The sequence below is a fragment of the Poecilia mexicana genome, unplaced genomic scaffold (genome assembly GCF_051168715.1).
Source record: "Poecilia mexicana isolate PSO_F unplaced genomic scaffold, ASM5116871v1 scaffold_22, whole genome shotgun sequence".
NCBI classification, from domain to species: domain Eukaryota; kingdom Metazoa; phylum Chordata; class Actinopteri; order Cyprinodontiformes; family Poeciliidae; genus Poecilia; species Poecilia mexicana.
The window spans coordinates 8,103,126-8,123,772 of NW_028263391.1; the positions used below are offsets into that span (position 1 = coordinate 8,103,126).

Below are 20,647 nucleotides of genomic sequence, written 5' to 3' on the forward strand. Positions count from 1 at the left end.
TTTTGTCCCCCTTGATTTAAATTAGCTTAATCTTAAATCTTTCTTTTCCTTTCCTCCCATTATTAGGCACTTCCTCAAGAGAAACAAATCTGTGGAACAATCTTTAAATTCAGCAACTCCGTCCGATCCCATTAGCGGCAGAAAGTGGGTTTCTGAGGAGTATATCCCTCGAGGAAGAACCCAAAGTTGCTCAGGCTCCATCTCCTCTGGACACAGTCAGAATAAAGTAAACCCTTTCGGAAACACCAGACACACTGAGGAACCACAGCCTCAACCATGTTTGGGCCAACTGGGAAGAAAACCTCTGCTGCCAAACCGAGACATGTTATTTAATTACAAATTGGGTAAAAATCCTACATCTGTCTCAAAATCGCCTCTCAGAGCTGCGTTGCTGCCCGTCTGTAAAGAAAATCTACAAATATCCAAAACAGACATGGATGGAAAAGGAGACAACAGTGGAAGTAAAACCATCAGCAGATCATTGTCTCATTTTGTGGGGCCCAGGATAAAAACGGCTCTATCCAAAGTTTTCAGAAAATCCCCTTCAGGTGTAAAGGGACGGAGACTTCTTAAGCCTCTTGGGAGGATTGCAGGTAAATTCCCTTGGAGACGAAGAGCAGACAAGAGCCCGAAAGGTTCTTCAGCTAATCAGAATGGTACCATCAAAGCAACTGTGTCATGCGAGGAGCTTGATCAGAGGAACCTGTTTGATAGCCACAAACAGAGACGCTGGCATAGCACCGAGGCACTGACGAACAAGAGCAACGGTTGTGTGGAAGACCATCCAAAACCTTTTGGATGGTTCGAAGAGCAAGAGGAAGGGGATGAAGCAACGTCAGACTGCGAGAGCCTTTTCTCTCTCGACTCTCTGTCCTCTGCTTACGCGGCCGCGCTGGCTGAGCGTTTGACACGTGAAGATTCGGCTCCGAGCGAAGCAGAAAGCATCGACAGCGAAATGTCTAAAGATTCTTTAACCGTGGAGAACGGCTGGAAATTCTCAGTGGTTAAAAAGCGCAAACAAGCAGCGGTTGAAACTTCGCGAGTAACAGATTCCGTACCCGCAGCGGAGGCGCATTTGAGTCGTGACGCCACAAGGAAATCCCAAAATCAGAGTTCATTAGAAGCGGTCAGTGTGCACAAATTGATCGATGATTTCAGGAACCTGCAGACTGGCAGCTGCGGTGTGAAACAGCCAGAAAGCCTGCTGGCTCTCGCTGATGTTTGGTCCTCTGCAGATATGCCTGAAACCCAGAGGATTGATGGGATTTCTCTGCCTTTACCAAGAAAAGTTTTGCTCTTGAATGCAGACAATAACAGCAGCGGTCCGAGTCCAGTTAGCGGGAATCTGTCAGACTCGCACAGCGATTCTAGATGTTTCAACTCTGAGGCTTTAAATAGTTCAGAGCTCAATCAGCGCCATGTAGGGTTGAGAGATTCTGGAGCTTATGGAGCTTTAGAAAATGTTTTGATATTGGGTAACTGTGAAGATTTCCCAACGGATCGGTTTGGACAAATCAATACAACGACCTTTAACACTCCTCCAGAATCTGCGCATCAAACTGTTTGCATGTCACAAAAAGACATCCTCCAAGCAACATCAAACACATTTCACGAGCCTGCACCATGTGACTCAACAGATGTAGGTGTTGAAAATGTCCGAGATTTACAGCTAAATTATTTTAGGAACCCAGAAGACGGATCAGTTAAATGGGAGGAAACCAAAAGCAATGAGCTGTCCGTTGCTCCCCAGCAGGAAGTTGTTAAATTGGCCTGTAAAAGTTCCAGGAAGAGGAACAAAGACCACCAGAACGCTTTTATGGGCTGCCTGAAAATTCCAAAGAGGAGCGACAGCGGGGAGCTGGAAACTTTCTCCTCGGCACCAGGTGACGGCTTGGAAGGTGTTTGGTTTGATGATGAAAACAGCAGCAGTGACTCCAAAGGGGAGTCGAACAGCCAAGGATTTCACTCTTCTTCTGTTGATGGCAGTGATATACAACATTTGGTCGCTTCAGATTCAAGGCCACTTTCTGATCTTCAGAACATCGAACTTGAACCAAGCGGCCAAATCTTCGAGGACAAGAGTTCTCAGTGTGATACCGCCGTAGGAGATAATGAGTGTGTGAGAAGGGGAGATGTAATGGCAAATAAAGATTTTGAAGTCACGGAAAGGGTTACTGATAATGACAGGAAACATCAAGAAAAAGCAAAGCATGTATGCAGGTCGGAAGCCATATGCAGCGCTATTGATCTGAGAATCTCTGAAGTGATAAAAGAGCATGCGGATTCGTCGGGAGGAATGAACAAAAGTCAAAGTCTGTGTATTTTGCCATCGTCTGCGTGTCATTTTAGCTCCGATTGTAATGAAAGTAGATGGATGCGTGACCAGCTGAAAGATGAGAGGAGTGAAGATGTGAAAGAAGGAAAAATATGTGCCGATGTGCATGCATTAATCACAGCTGGGCATTTGGGATCACATATGAAACAGAGTACTAGTCACGAAGGCCTCGGAAACCCAAAGGGGGAAAATGCTCTACCTCAAAAAGTAACAGACAAAGCTTCACCCAAAGTAACCTACGCCCCTGATATGATCACCAGTAACATTTACTCAAATAAAGATTCTGATGGTTTTAATTCTGATCTCATTCCCCAACTCCAAACTCAACACTCAAGACGGCAGCTTCACAAATGTATCCACGACACAGCTTCCGCCTTGAGTCACGCAAATCTGAAGTGTCTCTCATCTGTTTCGGACGACGTCAGTAAGAACTTCATAACCAGTGATGTAAAAACAAGCAGTCATTCACCTGAACAAAGCTCACCACACATGATTCAGATATTTGGAAACAATGTTGATCAGCTTGCAGCAGAATTCTTAAGTCATCAGGTAAAAGCAGTCAAACACCTCTGCAGTCAAATCAAACTTTCTCCTACCCATGGAGAAAATGTTGAACTGGACCACAAGGCTGGTAGCAAGCCTCTCACAACACAGGATCAGCTAAATTGTCAACAAATATGTACACAGAACATAGCTCAGACTTCTGTTGCTGGCAAATGTCCAAATTCACAGAGCAACTTCTATAAAAATCATCAAATCAACATCAAAGAGTTTTGTGTGGCAAACGATGATAAAGGGGTTGAGACTTTTTCTTTCAATCCAAAGGATGAAATATGCATGAAATCTAAAACGGTTCCCTCTGTTATAGATCTAAAAACACCACAGGCAGGTTCTTCCGCAATGTCCAAAGAGGCCACCATAAACACAACTGTTACACCAGGTAATCCTGCTCTTAGAAAGAAAAAAACAAAGCGGTTCAGAAAGTCTGACGTCAAAACCCGTCCTGCTTCTTCCTCTGATTCTTCTCTCAAGTCATCGGATGAAGATGACAAGGAGAAGGAAGGGAATAGGAGGCATTATTGCTGGCTGTTAGGAAGAACTAGCAATAAAGAAAGCTGCATTTCTCTTTCTACAAGTAAATGTAAGACAGAAATCCTTAAAGGGAATTCTGGTGAAAATACAGAATTTAAGATGGATTACATTCCACCAAGGCACTTTTTGCCTCCCTACACTACATCCCAGAGGGTGGATGCAGAAAAAAGCCACCTGAACGAAAAGCAAAGTGAAGCCCAGCACACACCACATTGCCAGGACTCGCCCATCCATTTTGCATCCAGTGACATCAACCCCTTTGTCCACCAGTGGCAACACAGCGACTCAAACCAACACTGCTACAAGACTCCTGTGTTTGGAAGTGCTGCTGACCTATCTATTAAATCTCCTCTCTTGAACAGCTCCGAGAAACGCCTAGTAAGATGCTCCAGTGCTGACAATAACTTGAATGGGCTGAATTCTCCTTTTAACTCCCACCTGAGCACATATGCCACCAACAAGGGGCTCTCCAGCACCCTCAGTAGCATTGAGGATTATAAAGAGAGAGTTGCCACACAGCACAGGAAAGCACAGGCAGAGACCTGCAATCGGGCAATAAACGGTTCCGGTAATGACGTTGCCGGTTCTGGTGTTAACTCAAGTCAGGTTGATGAAATCATGCTCGTTTGCTCATCCGAGCAAGAATCAAAGACGAGCAAAATGCAGCTTCAAAGGAGAAAGATGCATGAACACGGTACTCAAACCGAATCTAGGCTTGGCACAATCAGTAACAGCAGCCTGAAGAGGAAAGATCGACACAAAAGAAGCAACACCGATGTTCCTTTGTCCCAGAGGAGCAAAGTGGATATTAAAAAATCCTCAACGTGGGCAAGCATGGAAACCATGTCAGCTCATCTCTCCAAGCTTATCGACAGCACTTCAGACCTGCTGGGAGATGTCCAGGGGATGAGGACGGGTGAAGTGAGCAAATCCAGTCCTAGGAGTAGCAACTCATCACATCGTAGCTTGCTATGCAGTGATCTGCATGGGTGTGGCAAGAAAGACCGCTCAGTTCAAACAGCCTTAGACGTTGGAATCCAGACGGGGGAGCTGGTGAACGCAATGAGCGGCAAGGCTGCTGGTGACGAAACACTCAGAGAGGCTAAGTCTTATGAAGTTAAGGTGATTGTGAAAGTGATTGGTCCTGAAGACAAGAGTATGCACAGAGTGGTTAAAAAGGATGCTGAGACAATGCAAAACTTCAACGTCTCTGTTGCACCTCAGTCAGAGAATGACCCTCAGATATTGGCGTTCGCAAAGACAGCAGCTAGTTATCACAGGCGTGCAAAATCTGCTTCCTTTCAGGCCTCGAAGCAAAGCACTCTTGAGGAATCAAGCCGCAGAAATGTTGCAGTCACCTCCAGATCGTCAAGAAAGTGCTTTCAAGAAAACAGCAGTGTGTCTTTAGCAAGCAGTCCGACTGGTTTTATCAAAAAACAAGCAACATTTACAGACCGTGCCTCATCTCCCATTGTTACTGTGGGAACAAGTGTAGGTTCAAGGCAGAGCGGGAAACAATCAGTACAGTGTCGACCAAAATATAGGAATCAGCAAACAAGCCTTTCCTCTAAGGAGGGCACACCTGCAGTTCCTTCTGCTGAAAATGTTAAGCAGTGTTTAGATGTTTTTTCCACTAAATCAGAAACAATATCTCTTGAAAGAGTGAGTGAAATGAGTTGTTCAAGTCCTCAAGACTTCTGCACGAGTTCTTCAAGTCTTAAGTCATCATCGGATGTAGACGCAGACATTGTGAAGAGAAAAGTGACCTGCAAAGAAGAAGACGACCACAGGACCCTCTCAGAGAGGCACAACCACGTTTTTCCTACCATGAGACAGGAAGTTGCACATAAGCAGCAAGAGTCCAACTTCACAAGTGCTTCCAGAGATGTTTGCATCGACATCAGCCATTTATCACCCTTAAGTGCCTGTAGAAATCAACCGAAAGAGGATGACGAGGTATCACTGGCGCACAGCGAGTGCAGCACAGAAGTTCTTGTGAACACCGAAGTTGCAACAAGTCTTTCTCCTTGGGATGACCATCAGGTAGTCCCAGACGACCTGCCCGTCCACAACAAGTTCACCAACTGGTCAGGAGTCAGCCAGAATCAACAGCCACGATGCTCAAGCAAAGACGGCGGAAACCACGCTGAATGGGACGACGTGGACAGCACGGATTCAAACCTGGATGTTGTGGTGCAAAGTGACAGACGATCCCGAGAGATACTGAAGCTGCGACAGGAGAGAGAGCGGGTGATGGCGACCGTCAACCTCAGCACGAGCCTGAAGCCTTTGACCGTGGAGCTGACAGAGGCTAAGCTTCACTACGGCCTGGGAGAGACGGACGCATTGTTAAAGATGCTGTCCCCAAGGTCCAAAGAGGACCTGCGGCCGCTGACCTCCGCTGCATCCAAACAGCAGCTGTATGACAGGTGAGGACCAAGAAAAGTATTCATTCTTCAAGAACTTGTTTTTATGCATATTTTATTTAATTGTTTCATTTTGAAGCAGATTTGAAAGCCACATGTATTCCCCTTTACATTTGACATTTATGCTCTTTGTGTTGGTCTGACACATGAACTCTTAATTAGATTTCTGCAGTAATATGCTATACATTTGCAATTCAGCATAGACTAAAACACCTCTTAGCTCTTCTGGTAATTAAGTCTATGTGCTGTGCAAAAGACTCACAGAATATATGTTTTTTTTTCCTGCTTTCAGATTCCTGATCTACCAGGAAAAAAAAAAAGTCTTAGTAGGAACTTGACTAGACCATGAATGTCATTTTAATAAATTCACCCACACATTTAGGTCACAGTGTAAATTCAGTGCTGCAAATTCAGCTCAGACATATTCTTTATCCTCAAAGGTGTTACAGCTATTTAATTTCGTGATCCTCGCAGGCACCGCCGGAGCATCGAGGCTTTAAGGCGGGAGAGGGAGGAGCGCCTCCAGACTTACAGAAGAGCTCGCAGTCTGAGCCCCGGCAAACATCCCCCGCCGCCACAGGAAGCTGATCCCACACCCAACCGCCGCAAAGAATGCCATCGACGACAAGAAGTCACTGGGTGAGACTGAATGTCACTGGTTATTAGCAACTTATGGAATAACTTTCATCTGTACAGTGGAGCATTAGGCCCAGACTAATTATTGTTGTTTTTTTTTAAAGTTATGTCAAAATATTAGCAGGATATAGATGCAGTATTACCAGAAGAAAGTTGTAAAAACGCTGTTTTAATGAGAAAAAAGTTCTGATGAAGTTATCAAGATCTGATGTAACCAGATCGCTTCGTAGTCTGTGGTTCTTACTTTAAAACAACACATGCACTCCGCTGTACATGTTGCTAATTTAACTGGTGTGGAAGCTTTACTTTATTTGGTATTAAAAAAAAATCATCTGTACCACAGTTTACCAGAACCTCCAAGAGAAGCAAGACAGCGCCCACCAGACATTGAGCAGCTGCTGCGAGACTACAGCCGAGCCCGGGAAGAAGCCAAGACGGAGATCGCTAAGGCTCGAGAACGGCTGAGAGAGCGGACTGAGCTGGAGAAACAGAGGATACAGCAGCAGACTCTGTCTCAGGGAATAAAGGTCAGTTGTCCCGTCTATAATTGGCAGAACCATAATTAACTTCCTCCAAGTGTAAAATGACATTGTGGAGTAGCTAAAGATCCCCTCTAGTGAGCTTCATAATCTGTAAGATACTTCACTGTAGATAATAACGCGTTCCTAGTAAATGTTGGACCCTGTTAATTTCACTTCCAAATGAAATGTTTGTAGCTACTAGCGATTAAATTTTGATTTTTAAGAGACCGAAATTGAAGCAGTTTGTAAAAGTTTGAAAAGATGAATTTATATTAGTGTTTTGATACACAAACACAGTGAATCTGACTCCTGCTGACATGATTTTCTCAGGACGACCTGAAGCATCGGACCATAATCAGCAACAGCACTTTGTGCACGGGATCCAGTCTGAGTCTTTCCTCTGGACCAACATCTGGATACAACAGTGGCAACACTACTCAGCCACAGCTGTGTAGCCGAGCAGCATTAAATCAACAGGTTTGCACACTTTTACAGATGATTTGGAATTAAAAACGCTGCTTTACTCTTAAAATTCTCAATCTGAGTGGTTGGAGTATTTTTCCACTGTAAGATGTAACTCTGGCACTTACTGCGTTATTGATGTCTGTTGTTAGAGTTTTGGGGTCCAGGGCGAGGGGTTGAAGCTAAGGACACGGCCTCCCGTCTGCGGTTTCCAGAGTGTGAAAACAAAACAAACATGGCTGTCAGCTCAGGGTAACTGCGCAAGACTCATTTCTAATCCTCAAATAGACATTTTGTAGTTTTACAAAAATTACATCTATTTTACTGTTTACCTTTAAAGAGAAACCTTTTGGTAGAAAGATTGCTTTATGCAGCAGTATTTACAGTAGATTTAAGTTTGTAGTCAAGTCTGAAACTGGTGACGTGTCTTTATTTCCGTGCCTGCTGCATTTCTGATAAAATGTGTTTTATCAGACGTTCGGCTTGAGGTTCCTGTTAGCAGCTTTGATCCATTGATGACTTCCTCTCCGTCGCCCCCTGTTGTTGCACGTCAGCGCACTGCTTCCTTTGGCTCAGTCTCCTCCATATCTACAGCATATCAAGACATCACTTCCACCCTCGTCTGTCGGGCTCTGGCTGAGGTAAAGTTGACAGAATTTTTATTTTTCCTCAGTGCTTCTATTAAAGGTTCGCTTTGTAATTATGTATTTGACAAGTTTTCTATAATACTGGACAGTGTAGCTTTGAGATATCTCTCGAAATACAACTAGCAAAGTTCAAAAACTGTTTAACGATTCTGCACTTAATAATTTTCCATTCAGAATCGGAGATTTTAAAAAAGAGTTGATTTAGATTAGCTTGACTGCTATTCATGCAGGTTCAAAATGAACACTTTCAAATGAAATTACTAAAGTCTTTAAAAGATAAAACCATGAAAAATAAAATCTAAAAATTCGATCATGGAAAGTTCTGGAATTTTATAAGGAAAACTGTATGGGAACCTTGGGAAATCAGTGAAAAATGTCTTTTCAGGACTGAATCGAAATGTTGGATTCTGTGGGTTAAGTCAACTTCAGTATGCATGAGAATAGAAAATAACAAACATTAAAGTTATTTTTTTTAAATAATTGCACAGAATGTGTCATGTGTTAGAACTGTGCTTTAATCAGTGAGTTTTGGATTTAAAACCTAATAGAATACAAAATATGTACCGTCTGAATTTTGGGTCACACGGATATGCAATGTTGAACGTTTCTGATGATCATCACATCCTGATGATGCTCCTCAGCCTGTTTATTAGCTGTTATGTAAAAAAAAATAATTGCCAAGATAATTCTAACTGTGTTAAAAAATAAAGGTGGTTGTATAAAATAAGAGTTGTACTAACACTTATTTTTTTCCTAAGAAATCACTGCATTTGTTTGCTATTTTTCTACTAATACATAAAGAATTGAGACTTTTGTGACGTGGTATTTCAGGTATTTGTTCAGAGTTTCAGTGAGAGATTCTTTCTCACCAGGTCCGACTGGCTTCTTTTGGGGATTCGGGTAACTTGTTGAGGGGCAAAGCCTCTGCTGGGTGGAGGTGAGCTTCCTCTGGCTTAACATTTTGAAATACTCTCAGCTTGTAAAAATACTTTCCTCACAAACCTAAAATAAACTAACTAATGTACGTGTGCAGCTTACTGAAACGTCTTAATTTGTTCAGTCACCAAGGGGAAGAACGAGGAATTCAGGCGTACCACAAATCTTCCTCCAGTCCCTCTGTCCATGGTTTTCTTGGGGTCGGGGAGGTGGAAAGACCCCCGGACAGTTTGTGGAACGTAATCAGCCAGATGTCCAAGAGCCACATGTATAACCAGTCGGTTCGCTCTGTGTGGACACGACCACTAGATGACAGCACTCAGCTGGGTGAGCCAATAAGATTCTCCACTCTACCTTACAACCTCTTATAGGTGTGTACATTTAAACATGAAATTTAAGGTGTGTATTTTTATATGAGTAATCTTTATATGAGAATATTTTGTTCTTGCAAACTCTTCTCTCCTATGACTGCTTCCTTTCTCCATGTGTTGTTGAATCGTACAACCACATTCACTCTTACACCTCTTACAAGTTATTGTCTCATTGCGGCCGACTAAAAATGGATGTCACTTTTGTGTAAAATGTTGAAAGTCTGTCATTTATTCCTTCCCCTGCAATTACTCAAAGCTTTTTGTCAACTTTTGTAGAATAGCAATAAAATACTCTAAACAGTAACACTTTATTTGATGGGATGTGCATGCGACTGACACGATACTGTCATAAATGTGACATAACATCTGTCATGATGAGGGAGTTTTCATGAATGTTTACGACTGTTGTCATGAAGTGGAAATAATGACTTTTAATGCAAAGTTAACCATTTTAACAGGCTTTTAATGCACTTTAATGCAACTTTTCATTAATAGTGTCATTATTTACCGAATGACACTTCATGGCAACAGTCGAAAACATTAATGAAGGCTCCTTTGTGTTCATAACAGGTGTTATGTCATGTTTATGACAGTGTGATGTCAGTCTTATGCAGACCCCGTCAAATAAAATGTTAACTTGACAATGAAACGTTTGTGGTTGAATGCTATTTGAAGGGCCTCTAAATTTATTTATTTTTATTTTGTTACAGAAATTAGCTTTAAAACACCGTACTAACTGTTTACTATGACTTCGATATCTTTGTTTTTTGCACAGTTTACATCCTAACAGACCCGTCTGCCTGCCACCTCAGCCAGCCGCGGGACTTCTGCTGCATCAGCACTCAGGCTAAGCAGGTAAGCCCGGCCGCAAAATCAACCGGGCAGCCCGGATGATTGCAGCCGGTCTCCCCTTGTGTTCAGGTCAGGCGAGCGGCGGCGGCGACTGCACACCTTAATGTAAGGAGAAAATTCCATTTGCTCAGGTTGGATACCGTGCGAGCAGCAGCTCAGCGGCAGCCGGTGGAATTTTCCCCTTGCACTAAATGTACAACACACACTTTATCGACGCCTCACGCTCACTGAACAGAAAGCATGAACGACACTGACCCAGAGGCAGTGTTTGTCAGCTATTTGTTATCGTTGTCAGAGTCGAGTTGCCTCTTAGCTGATCAAAAGGCTTTACCGGCTGTTTTATTGATGGTCTTCTCTCTCTGGCTCAGGGTGGCCTGCGTGTGCTGGCTGTGCAGTCTGTGTTCGAGGAGTCTCTCCCCCGGCCGAGCGTTGATGCTATCCGGGCGGAGATGCTGCCCAGCTGCTGGATCCTGCAGCCAGTCGTACGTGGGGGACAGGAGCTGACCAGAGTCGTTTACTTGCTGCAGGTCAGATATGATGCATAGTTCCCTGCAGAAGTATTCATACCCCATAAACGTTTGACGTCTTGTCATGTAACAATTGCAAAATCCATTGTTAGGATTTAATGTAAGAGACCAGCACAAGGTAGTGCATAATTGCAATGTGACAGGGTGTCTGTGTAGCCTTAAAGTCTTCAGTTGATTTTATCTGAAATTAAGGCCTGAAAATGTCTTAAATTTCTTTAATAATAAAAAAAAAGAAGCAAATTTGCATGAAATACATTAATCACCAGTCATACATTTTGTTGTGGCAGAACTATTTATGTATGCAGTTTTTCCCCCCCAAAAGTTTGATCTGGCTCAAAAATCTTTGTTCCGTTCTGTGACTCGAGGCGGATGAGGCTACTGCTAACTAGCTGCTAAAATACTCTTACTAGCTAGCTAGCTACTTAGCTTTTCTGCATCTATCACGAGTAAGTGCAAACTGTTTTTGTTTTCGTAGCTTGGCGCTACTTGGGTTTTTGCGATGATTGATTGTAGCACCACAGGATCCCTCTACCACTCTGTATAATTACAGTTTTTTCCGTCTTAAATTACATTCAAGCTGGCATTAATAAGGTCTTAAAAAGTCTTAAATTTGACTTGCTGAATCCTGTAGATAACCTGGAAGAAAAAGGATATATGGTTTCCAAATTTTACCTCGTGTAAATTGCAGTGCAGCTAATTCCAGGTCAATTACATGATCACAACACTGAGTCCAGATTTGTGTAATCTTGTCAGTTATTTAGTGATAGTTGGAGAACGTTAGTGAAAAAACAACGAGGCCCCTGATGACTCTGGAGGAGCAGCAGACATCCATAGCTCAGACAATAGATCGTCTGCATTGTAGTCCATGATCTGTCACAGATTATCTATAAAGTACTTGCCACTTAATATTGTATGAATGCAGTAAAAATCCAGGAAATGAGAATTCCCTGCTTGGGTTTTATAGGAGGAGACTCAACACGTGGTATTGACTTCCTGTGCTGATCTACTGCACTATGAGTTTATAGTTCGCTACTGGCAGGACTCTCACTATTAATGAAATTAGTTTCATTGAGCAGAAGCTCATGGATTAGCTTTGTGTAATTGTTGCCAAATATTTAAAGCTGTAGCAGCTGATTCAGGCACAAGGAAGTTGATGTGTCAATGCTATGTCTAAAAACAACAAGAAAAAGACTTTTCAGAAACGTTCTTGTCAATTTATATATGGTATTATATATATATGAATGTAGACCTTAGCATTGTGTCTTTTGCTTCCTTTTCAGGTCGACCTCGGAACGCCATCTTTTCCTCAGCGACTCTTGAACACGGTTGCCAGGAGACAGGCAGCTGTTATCGCCGATCTCGATGTTTTCCTCGCGCCATAAAACCCGCCAGCCTTGAGCACTTTGACTAGACCGTCACCAGCATGGAGTTCTTCTACATGTGAATTTGCACCTGGATCTTATTTACTTGACTTCTTTATTTCAAAAGGCTCTGTCATGTTCCTGACAAAAAGTTGTAGCAGCTTTGTTTTTGTATAAAAATATGATTTTTTTTTTTTTTTTATAAAATATTGATATTTTTTTATATCTGTACATGAATGCTTTTAACAATCTGTTCCACCAAAGATGCATCAAATGCTTAATAAGCTTATGCTGTTTTAATGTTTCATTCACGTCTACATTTCTCACGGGGATTAAAATTACAATCACTTAGAAACAGCTACAGCTTTAACAATATCGTAGACCAAAATGAAAGATTTTAGTTACTTTTATTCACATTAATTTGATATGCACTGGGCGTCACATGCAATCTTTGTGTTTTATTTAATAATTTTCGATAATCGGTTGATAGACAAGGCAGATTTTGTTTCTGTACCTCTGCACACACGTGCTAATACTTCCACATGTGCCTGTTAGGATAAGAAATAACCAAAGGAAAACTTCTCCTCAAACATGAAATTTCTATTTCTCCAAGCAACGCATATGTTTTACATAAGTGCCCTTCATTTTAGTTAAGAATTGATTTGAAATGCTTTTGCTTGCAACAATTGGAAGGCAACATACGTGCTTGGTGTTGGGTTAGCGGCGCTGCGCAGTTAACAGGCAAACACCTCCTGGAGGAATGAAAGGAAATTATTGCCGCTCAGGAGCTTTCAAAAGTAATGTGTTTATCTGCAAGAGCACTGAGAACGTTAACCAGCTCTCTGTGGGGAAACTACAAAGAAAATGTTGGAAACTGATTTGGATGTAATAAATGTGAGGGGCCACTGCAAGAAGATGAACAACTAAACTGAAAAACTCTCGCGCTTGAAACCAGCTGTAGAGGTTTGTAATACGTCGACATGGTGCTCTCTCATTTTACTGTATCGCCTCTTCAAGAAGGGAGTTAATTTTATGACTTTTTCCTCGCTCGTTATTCTCAAAGTCTGCGTTTTTAAAAAAATGTGTTTTATAGTTGTATTGCTTCTTTTAATGAGCGTAGCACAATGCTGTGTTTTACAGCTGCATGCAGAGAACTTGTTACACGTTGATTAACATTCCTGATGAAAAGGTGACACTGTTTTCTTCAGGCTGATCAGAGACCAGTGCTGTCCGGGTCAGCCGTATCCACATGTAAAGCCGCAATATTTAAATGGAGGTTCAGGAAGCTTTCCTGGCTCACAGTCTCACAGCAACCAAAGAGTGACGAGTGATGTGAAGGAACTCAGATTTTTGTTCTGAAATATATTTTTATGAGTAAATATTTCCCAGCGTCATTCGTTTTGTGAAAACGTATTTATATTTAGGTTATCTGTTGTACAGTTGTTTCTTTTGCAATCTATGTGATGCTTTTGGTCACTAATTATCTATTGTTACCTTTTATTTTTGACAGTTTTTGTATTCAAACAATAAATATTTGCAACTGAGGTAAGTTTTGTGTCAAACTGTATAATGTTTTAGCTCATTGTGCCTCAGTCTTGCCATTTTTTTGTAGACAACAAGCTTCTGGCTTGAATATTTGACTACTTTTCTCTGGAGAATCAGATGGAGCTCATAAATTGGTTGATTTCCTCCCATTGTCTCGATTATTTAATGTAATCCACAAATTCAGTTTAAGTGGGGTCAGAGTTTTCCAATTGGCTAATGACAGCCTTTTTTTCCCCACTCCAAAAAAACATTTAAATCTGTGTTCATAATAAATAGGCAGTTAAAACATGTGCATCCAGTTCTTGTTTCTTTAAAAAATTCACTTAATGCAGTTTCATCATTACATTCAAACTAAATACAAAGTGTAAACATCTGACTGTATTACTCACTGATTGTTTTTTACTCGGATTAATGCACCTGCAGCAGCTTTACTGCCTGTACAAGCCTCCATTCTGGGCCACGATAACGAAGCGGCCTCCTGTTGTCCTGGCTGCTCCACGTGGAATGCAAGGGCAGCAGTGGAGGTGACATTTCTCTGAGGGTCTCTCAGGGTGGGTGGGTGTTGTGTGAGCGCGATTAGAGCCCGAGCTGGGCTGGGTGGTGGTGGGAGGGTTGGGTGGGTTACTGAGGAGATCAGAAGTACCTCTGCCATTTAGAGTCACCAGCTCTTGTCAGGAATGTCCGTCCCCCGCGCGCACAGATCATGTACTGGATGCGCCAACTTTATTTTTAACCCGGCAGGGTGGGTCAGTCGCTGGCTTTCGGAATGACCGCGGAGCGCGCCGTGCCTTCAGCCCCTCTCCCTTGTCCCCCGTGCAGGACCGAGTCCTCTTCCTCCTCCTCCTCTTCCTCGCGCACTGGACATGTCCGCGCGCGCTGACCTGCAGCCCGTCGCTTCAATGGGATTATAATTGGTTTGTTGGCAGGAAGAAAACTGAAGAAACACGCTCAGAGAGGACTAAAACTACTACAATTAAGTAAGTAAATATAAAGCCGAGCCAACTCGCGCTTGTTTATTTAAATTAGTGACTTTTGACATAAACATAATTAAACTACCGCTTACTGAATAGTTAGCACTGCTGTAGTTGTCAGGTAAGTTTACTTGAACCACCTGTTGGTTGGCTATGTATATATAGAGGTGCCCGGGTTATTTTTTTAAGAAGTAAATATAAGACAGGTATTTCTATTTATTTTAGTTTTGGTTTGAAACTCGTTTTCCTCCCTTCAGTAAACAACTTTGCCAACTATTCAGTTGTTTATCTGGTGCTGCAAAAGGCCGCAGCAGAGTGCGGTGATAAAACTGCGCAAAACTTGGTGCGGCTTTTCAAAACGTCATTAACTATTGAAGAATTAATGGCCAGTTTACAAATCTAGTTTTATAAATTACCTTAAAAAACATACACTGGATACCAGATATTCAAAAGCAAAAACAAGTCACGTAATATTTAATTTTAGTCTCTGAATGCATTTTGAAGGCACTTGTATTCAGTTATCTAAAAATATATAGTTTAAATATCCTAAACTATATTTCTACTATATTAATATATTCAAGAAGTAGATATAATGGTAGGGTTGGGGTAAGAGGGCAAACCCAGGTCAGGTTGTCTGTACTAGCAGACAAATCAACAAAAACATGGAAATTCAAGCGAGTGTAAATGGCTACAAAGGGGAAAGAGATCACAAATGATCACTTTAGGTCAGTAGTTATGACAAAGTTTGTTTCTTGGTCTTAGTTTTCCTTATTCTTCATTCTCATTCCACCTTTCTTTTTCATGCGTTTTATGTCAATTCAAAGCCTATAATAACTTCACACAAGATTATTTTTCGATTTTATCCATTTTTATGAATAACTCGTATATTTTGCCTGAAAAACCCAAGATAAGAACGACCGTGCAGGCATTCTACTATTGCTTACACAAGCTGTAGAACTGCACTTTTTCACTTTACTTTTCAATTATTCCTGCTAAATAAATCTTAAGTTATGTATTTGTCACTCTTTATAGAAAGCACTTGATGATATTAAACAGAAAAAAAATCATGTTCCCTGCTTTAATTGAAGAGTTTCTTCTTATTTCCCTAAAAGGACATGTGCGAGCGTGTTGCTCTGTCTGGACCAGCAGAGCCTTTAGTGTAAACACTCTCCAGAAATTATTTACCATTGATTCCTTTTACCCTTCTCCCAGGACTGAGCGCTCTCTCTCGCCACAGTCAAAGCAATACCGACCACAGCTAAAGATCTCTTCAACAGCTGATGTACATAATCTGTGTGCAGCTAGGATTCGTCCTAATAGCCTCTAGATATTCCAGTTTACGAGCTTCCTCTGTGAAGGAACACGGCTCAGCTTTGTGTTTTACATCCACTCTCAGCCTGACCACAGGCCTCAATCTCATCAGCGCGCGAACCCACGCTTCAGTTTCTCAGACACATGCCCACACTGCGGGTCACTCATCTTTGGCCACACCCGTAACGTCGCTCTGTTACTTAATCTTGGTTCCACTTTGTGCTGCTCGCCACAATGTGCTGGTTTTTTTTCTCCTCCACCCCCATCCCCACAGCAATCTAATATGTTTTCTGCTCAGTGTGCAGTTTGGGCATCTGTATACAGCTGCAAGAGTGGGCTTTTTTTTTTTTTTTTTTTTTTTTTTTAAAAGCTTAGGTTCAGATCAGGTGCTCTGCTGTTTGCATCAACGCTATTTTTAAAAAGGACAGAAATAGACAAAGTTACAGTAAATTCCAGTGAGACCCAAGTATGGAAACCAAACTATTACGGCACATTGTTTTTGTGCTTAATGATTATTTTATGTTGGTTTCCATAAAAAGTCCAAACGTGTCCTCTTATTGCGATGCTCCAGTAAAATGCATAAAGAGCACTCCAAGGTCAGGCAGCTCTTGGGTATCTACAGGATTTCCACGTGGCCTTTTTTTTTTATTTTGCATTGCCTCTCTTGACACTTTCTAACTTGTGAGAAATTATCCAGAGGCTCTGACTCAAACACTGTGCAGCTTTAAAACCAGGCATCTGCACATTTCTGTTTCATTACTTTTATTGTTGAAGGCTAATAATAGCTTCAGAAAAGGAAAAAAAAGTTTTCTGTGCCAACTGCGTCACATTTATGCAAAAAATAACCATGAAATGAATTTATTCACTAAGATGCAAGCGAGATTTGCTTTTGTGATATAAAATCGCAACACATCATCATTCTTTCATTGCAAAAGCAGTTTTACTGAACTGCTGCATTCGTCTTTGCTTTAAATGTGCAAATATACATTGCAGATGGGTGCCCTGTTTATTTAATCCCTGTCTTGTTCTAATCCAAACATGATTTTGCAAGCACTGATTTTTATTATATGTTTTTACTGTTGTGTTGTAACACTTTTAGATACTATTTAAAATGAAATACATTGATATTATTATTTTTATTAGTTATATCTGCGTGACTTTAAGCTTCATTCTTTTATTGTCTCTCTGCTTTCCATAAAGAAGAGAAGAAACACAAAACATTCTCATTAAAATAGGAAGGTCTATTCCACTTTTGCACCTCTTTGTACATCACCCAACACTTTCCCTCTAATTGCAAGTGCAACTTTGTTTTTGTGCAACCTATTTAGCGCTCTTTATTTTAAATTTTTAATATCAGGGCCGTAATGTTTAGTTGAAACTACTCACCTAATAGTTTGAATCCAGTGTTTGTTTGTTTTTTGTTTTTTTAATAAAAAAAAAATAACCCAACTTGATCTGTCACAATAACAAATTTTCCTGGACCCAATAATTATTGTGACAAACGATAATTGTTGTTACTTTGAGGACATTTTCAAATATTGATAATGGTGTGATAAGGCATTCACCAGTCTCAAAGACCGATAAACTTTAATTTAGCAATGAAGACTTAATACTAGAACAGGAAGTGTTCTTTACACTTTCCTTTAACCATGACAACCACACGCAACAAAATGGAAATAAAAACCACTTGCAAACCATGAATAAAATTTGATTATGATGTTTCTGTAAACAAAATTGCCCTTCAAAAAAAAAAAAAAAAATCAATCATCAGAGAAGAAATTATCAATCTCATTTTAATTTATCTCGCTATCGATTGATTTATTGCTTATTGCGACAGACTTAAACCCGGCAGTGCTGAGTGTGTGGTGATGATTAAAAAAATGTTGCAATGGAAATGAAAAACGAATCACTTCTGAACAAACTAGTGAAAATAAACACGCTCAATGGGCTGTAGCCGTGATGTGATGCGTCAGCTGGCGTTTCGTGGCTCTTTCCAGGACTGTGCGCATCACAACATCCAGATGCCGGTGGAAAGCTGTTATCCTACTCAGCATCTTTGATGGAAGCTCTCCTCTTTTTCCTGCTGACGGGATAACCTATTGTTAGCGAGCAGGTGTGTTTGGGCTCTTCGTCCTCAAGGACACCAAGTGGAGAGCTCGCACCGGTCCCTGCCTTTTCATTACTCCACACATCCCCGAACGAAGCCGTGGAGACAGCACGCCTCGACAAACGCACTTAATTTGCTGCTATTAGTGTTCACCAGCTAAGCGGAGTCAGTCTTCAGACACGATTAGAGACGTACATGTTTGTGCTCAGCTGACAGGTTGGGGATGGGAGTTTGAGCGGCGTGTAAAGGGGTTTCTACGCCATAGTTCTGGCTAAGGTAATGTGTGCCGTGGCGATAAGGGGATCCCCTGGTGGTGGGTGGAGCGTCCCCGTGCTGATAAGAGACCTCTGCAGAGGACTGATACCGAGCAGAAGGAGGGAGACCTGTAGAACGGCATCATTGCAGAGGACCGAGGGCCTCTTCTCTGAATACACTGAACAGACAAACGTGGGACTTCTGCAGAAAGAAACTAGTGATTATTTTGAATGAATATTTACACACACACGCACACACCAGATTCTGACATTTCTGACAAACTTAATGCATTGATGAAAATAATCCATTCTTAATGGATGTAGGATTATATCAAAATACCATAAAATACCGCAGGGTGAATTAGGGGGCAGGAGGATTGTTTATATTAGATTTCTTGATTTCAGTTTGTTTTATCTTGGAAAAAGTATTCATAGTCCTTAAGCATGTTCTCGTTACAACCACAAACGTCAGCATATTTGATGAGTTTTAGTTTGACGGCAGACAGAAAATCATGGGGTAAAAGAAGGAAAATAATACATGATTCAGAAAGTTTCACACAAATGAAAAGTTGAAAAGTGTAGGGTGCAGCTCTATCTATATTTATAAATCTATATATTTATTCTTCTGAATCAGTCTTTGCTGCAGTTTCAGCTGCAAATCTTGGGAAGATCTTTACCAGTTTTGCTCATCTAGAGATCATTCTTCTTTGCTCAAATTGCTCAATCTCAGTCAGATTGGATGAATGGGATCTGTACCATTCACTGCCATGTCTTACCACAGATTATCATACCTCACAGATTTAAGTGTGGACTTTGACTAGGCCATTTTAACACACAAATACACGCTGGCTCATTCTATTGCAACTCCAGCTGAGTGCTTAGGGTTTATCCTGCTGGGAGAAGGGAAATCACTTGCAGACTCAAATAGGTTCATCCAATAAACTCTGACCACTTTGCCCGTTTCTGCTGAGAAGCATCCCTAGAACATGATAATGCCGTCGCCTTGTTTCACTGTGGGGATGACGTGTTCAGGGTGATATTTAGAGATAGAGTCTCAACAATAGCCTTCCCTTAAAGGTCAGATTTGTGGAGTGCACAGATAATAGATATCATGTCAGCTGTCAGCTCTTACCTGATTTCAGGATCTCTGCAGCTCCTCCAGAGTTTCCATGAGCTTCTTTGGCTAGTTCTCTGGTCGATCAAAGCTTGAGATATAGATTTCTAGCTCAAACTTTGTTCTGCTCGTTTGTCTTAATGTTTCTGTTTGTTGACATTTGCTCTCTGACAAACCTCAGAGGCCTTCGTAGAACAGCTGTATTTAAACTGAGTTCAAGTTACACATAGGTGACTCTACCTACTAATGAGGTGGCTTCTGAAGGTGATTGGTTGCAGTAGATTTTATTTATGGGTAAAGAATCAAAACGGGATTGAAGTTTAAGGCATATGAATTCTTCTCCAGGACAGTTTCATTACAGCAACTCCAAATTAAATCCTCAGTGAGGGCTTTTTTTAAAAGTCTGGAAATAAAAAAAAAAGTATCCTTTGTATAAAACTGTAATGCACATAAATTGGACTCTCCCGCCTTACTTCATTTTCCTTACAAATCCCCACCGACGGACTCGCGCACTTCTGCGTTTCAAACTACGTGAGCAGCATCACTCGAAAGAAGGCGGTTTCATCATCAAGCCCTGCTCCTCACAGGGGTTGTCCTACCCCTCCTCCCCCCACCGTGCAGCTTGATAAGAGAGTTATGCTGCACACAGATAGAGCTATCTAAGTGGCTACGCTTCAACCCGCCATTCCACGCAAAGAATACACAGACACCATCTGGGCCGTCGCGAAGAGTGACACTCACAAAATGGAGCAGCGGGTGGAGGGAGAAAAGCAGGAGAGACGGTGGGCCCTGCTTCAAGGGCTTATTTGTATGTTGTTTCTGGACAAATAAAAAATGTTTCTTAATGTCAAAAATGTTTGCAGGTGACAGGTAAAGAACTAATGTTTTATAGATGATGTAGTTGAATAAAATATCAGCTATAGACACATTTTTGTAGCCAAAATATTCCAAACTCAGTGTATGGATCAAAAATAATTAATTTTTGTTGACAGGAACAGAGATTTTTGGAATCCAGACTTACTACCCCGTTGAAACATTTTTTTGTAAAGCCGGGCCTGTGCCGCCACCGGACCAATATACTTAAATGAGCTTCACCAATTTCTTGCCAGAATCCTGAAAAATTACAATAATTTCAAGCTTGGGATCTGATTCTTTTTATAATGAAAAATGAAATAAGCT

General features: G+C 41.4%; 2 protein-coding genes across 4 annotated transcripts in view; both read left to right on the forward strand.

Moving 5' to 3' along the window:
* The window catches only part of stard9 (StAR-related lipid transfer (START) domain containing 9), a 39,864-nt gene extending 26,149 nt beyond the window's left edge, over positions 1-13,715 (forward strand). For both annotated transcript variants that reach the window (XM_088002890.1, XM_088002891.1), the window contains 11 exons: positions 67-5,856; positions 6,328-6,492; positions 6,833-7,016; positions 7,341-7,487; positions 7,625-7,724; positions 7,947-8,113; positions 8,992-9,056; positions 9,180-9,382; positions 10,202-10,281; positions 10,647-10,805; positions 12,086-13,715. In XM_088002890.1, coding sequence (XP_087859016.1) covers positions 67-5,856; positions 6,328-6,492; positions 6,833-7,016; positions 7,341-7,487; positions 7,625-7,724; positions 7,947-8,113; positions 8,992-9,056; positions 9,180-9,382; positions 10,202-10,281; positions 10,647-10,805; positions 12,086-12,187 — 7,162 coding nt within the window. In that variant the 3' untranslated portion in view covers positions 12,188-13,715. The remainder of the gene's footprint in view (positions 1-66; positions 5,857-6,327; positions 6,493-6,832; positions 7,017-7,340; positions 7,488-7,624; positions 7,725-7,946; positions 8,114-8,991; positions 9,057-9,179; positions 9,383-10,201; positions 10,282-10,646; positions 10,806-12,085) is intronic.
* Positions 13,716-14,337: 622 nt separating this feature from the next.
* The window catches only part of sptb (spectrin, beta, erythrocytic), a 43,039-nt gene continuing 36,729 nt past the window's right edge, over positions 14,338-20,647 (forward strand). The window contains exon 1 of one of the 2 annotated variants that reach the window (XR_015761932.1): positions 14,338-14,688. The gene's annotated coding sequence lies outside the window, so the exon portion shown is untranslated. The remainder of the gene's footprint in view (positions 14,689-20,647) is intronic. The other variant, XM_014986867.2, reaches the window with a different exon arrangement.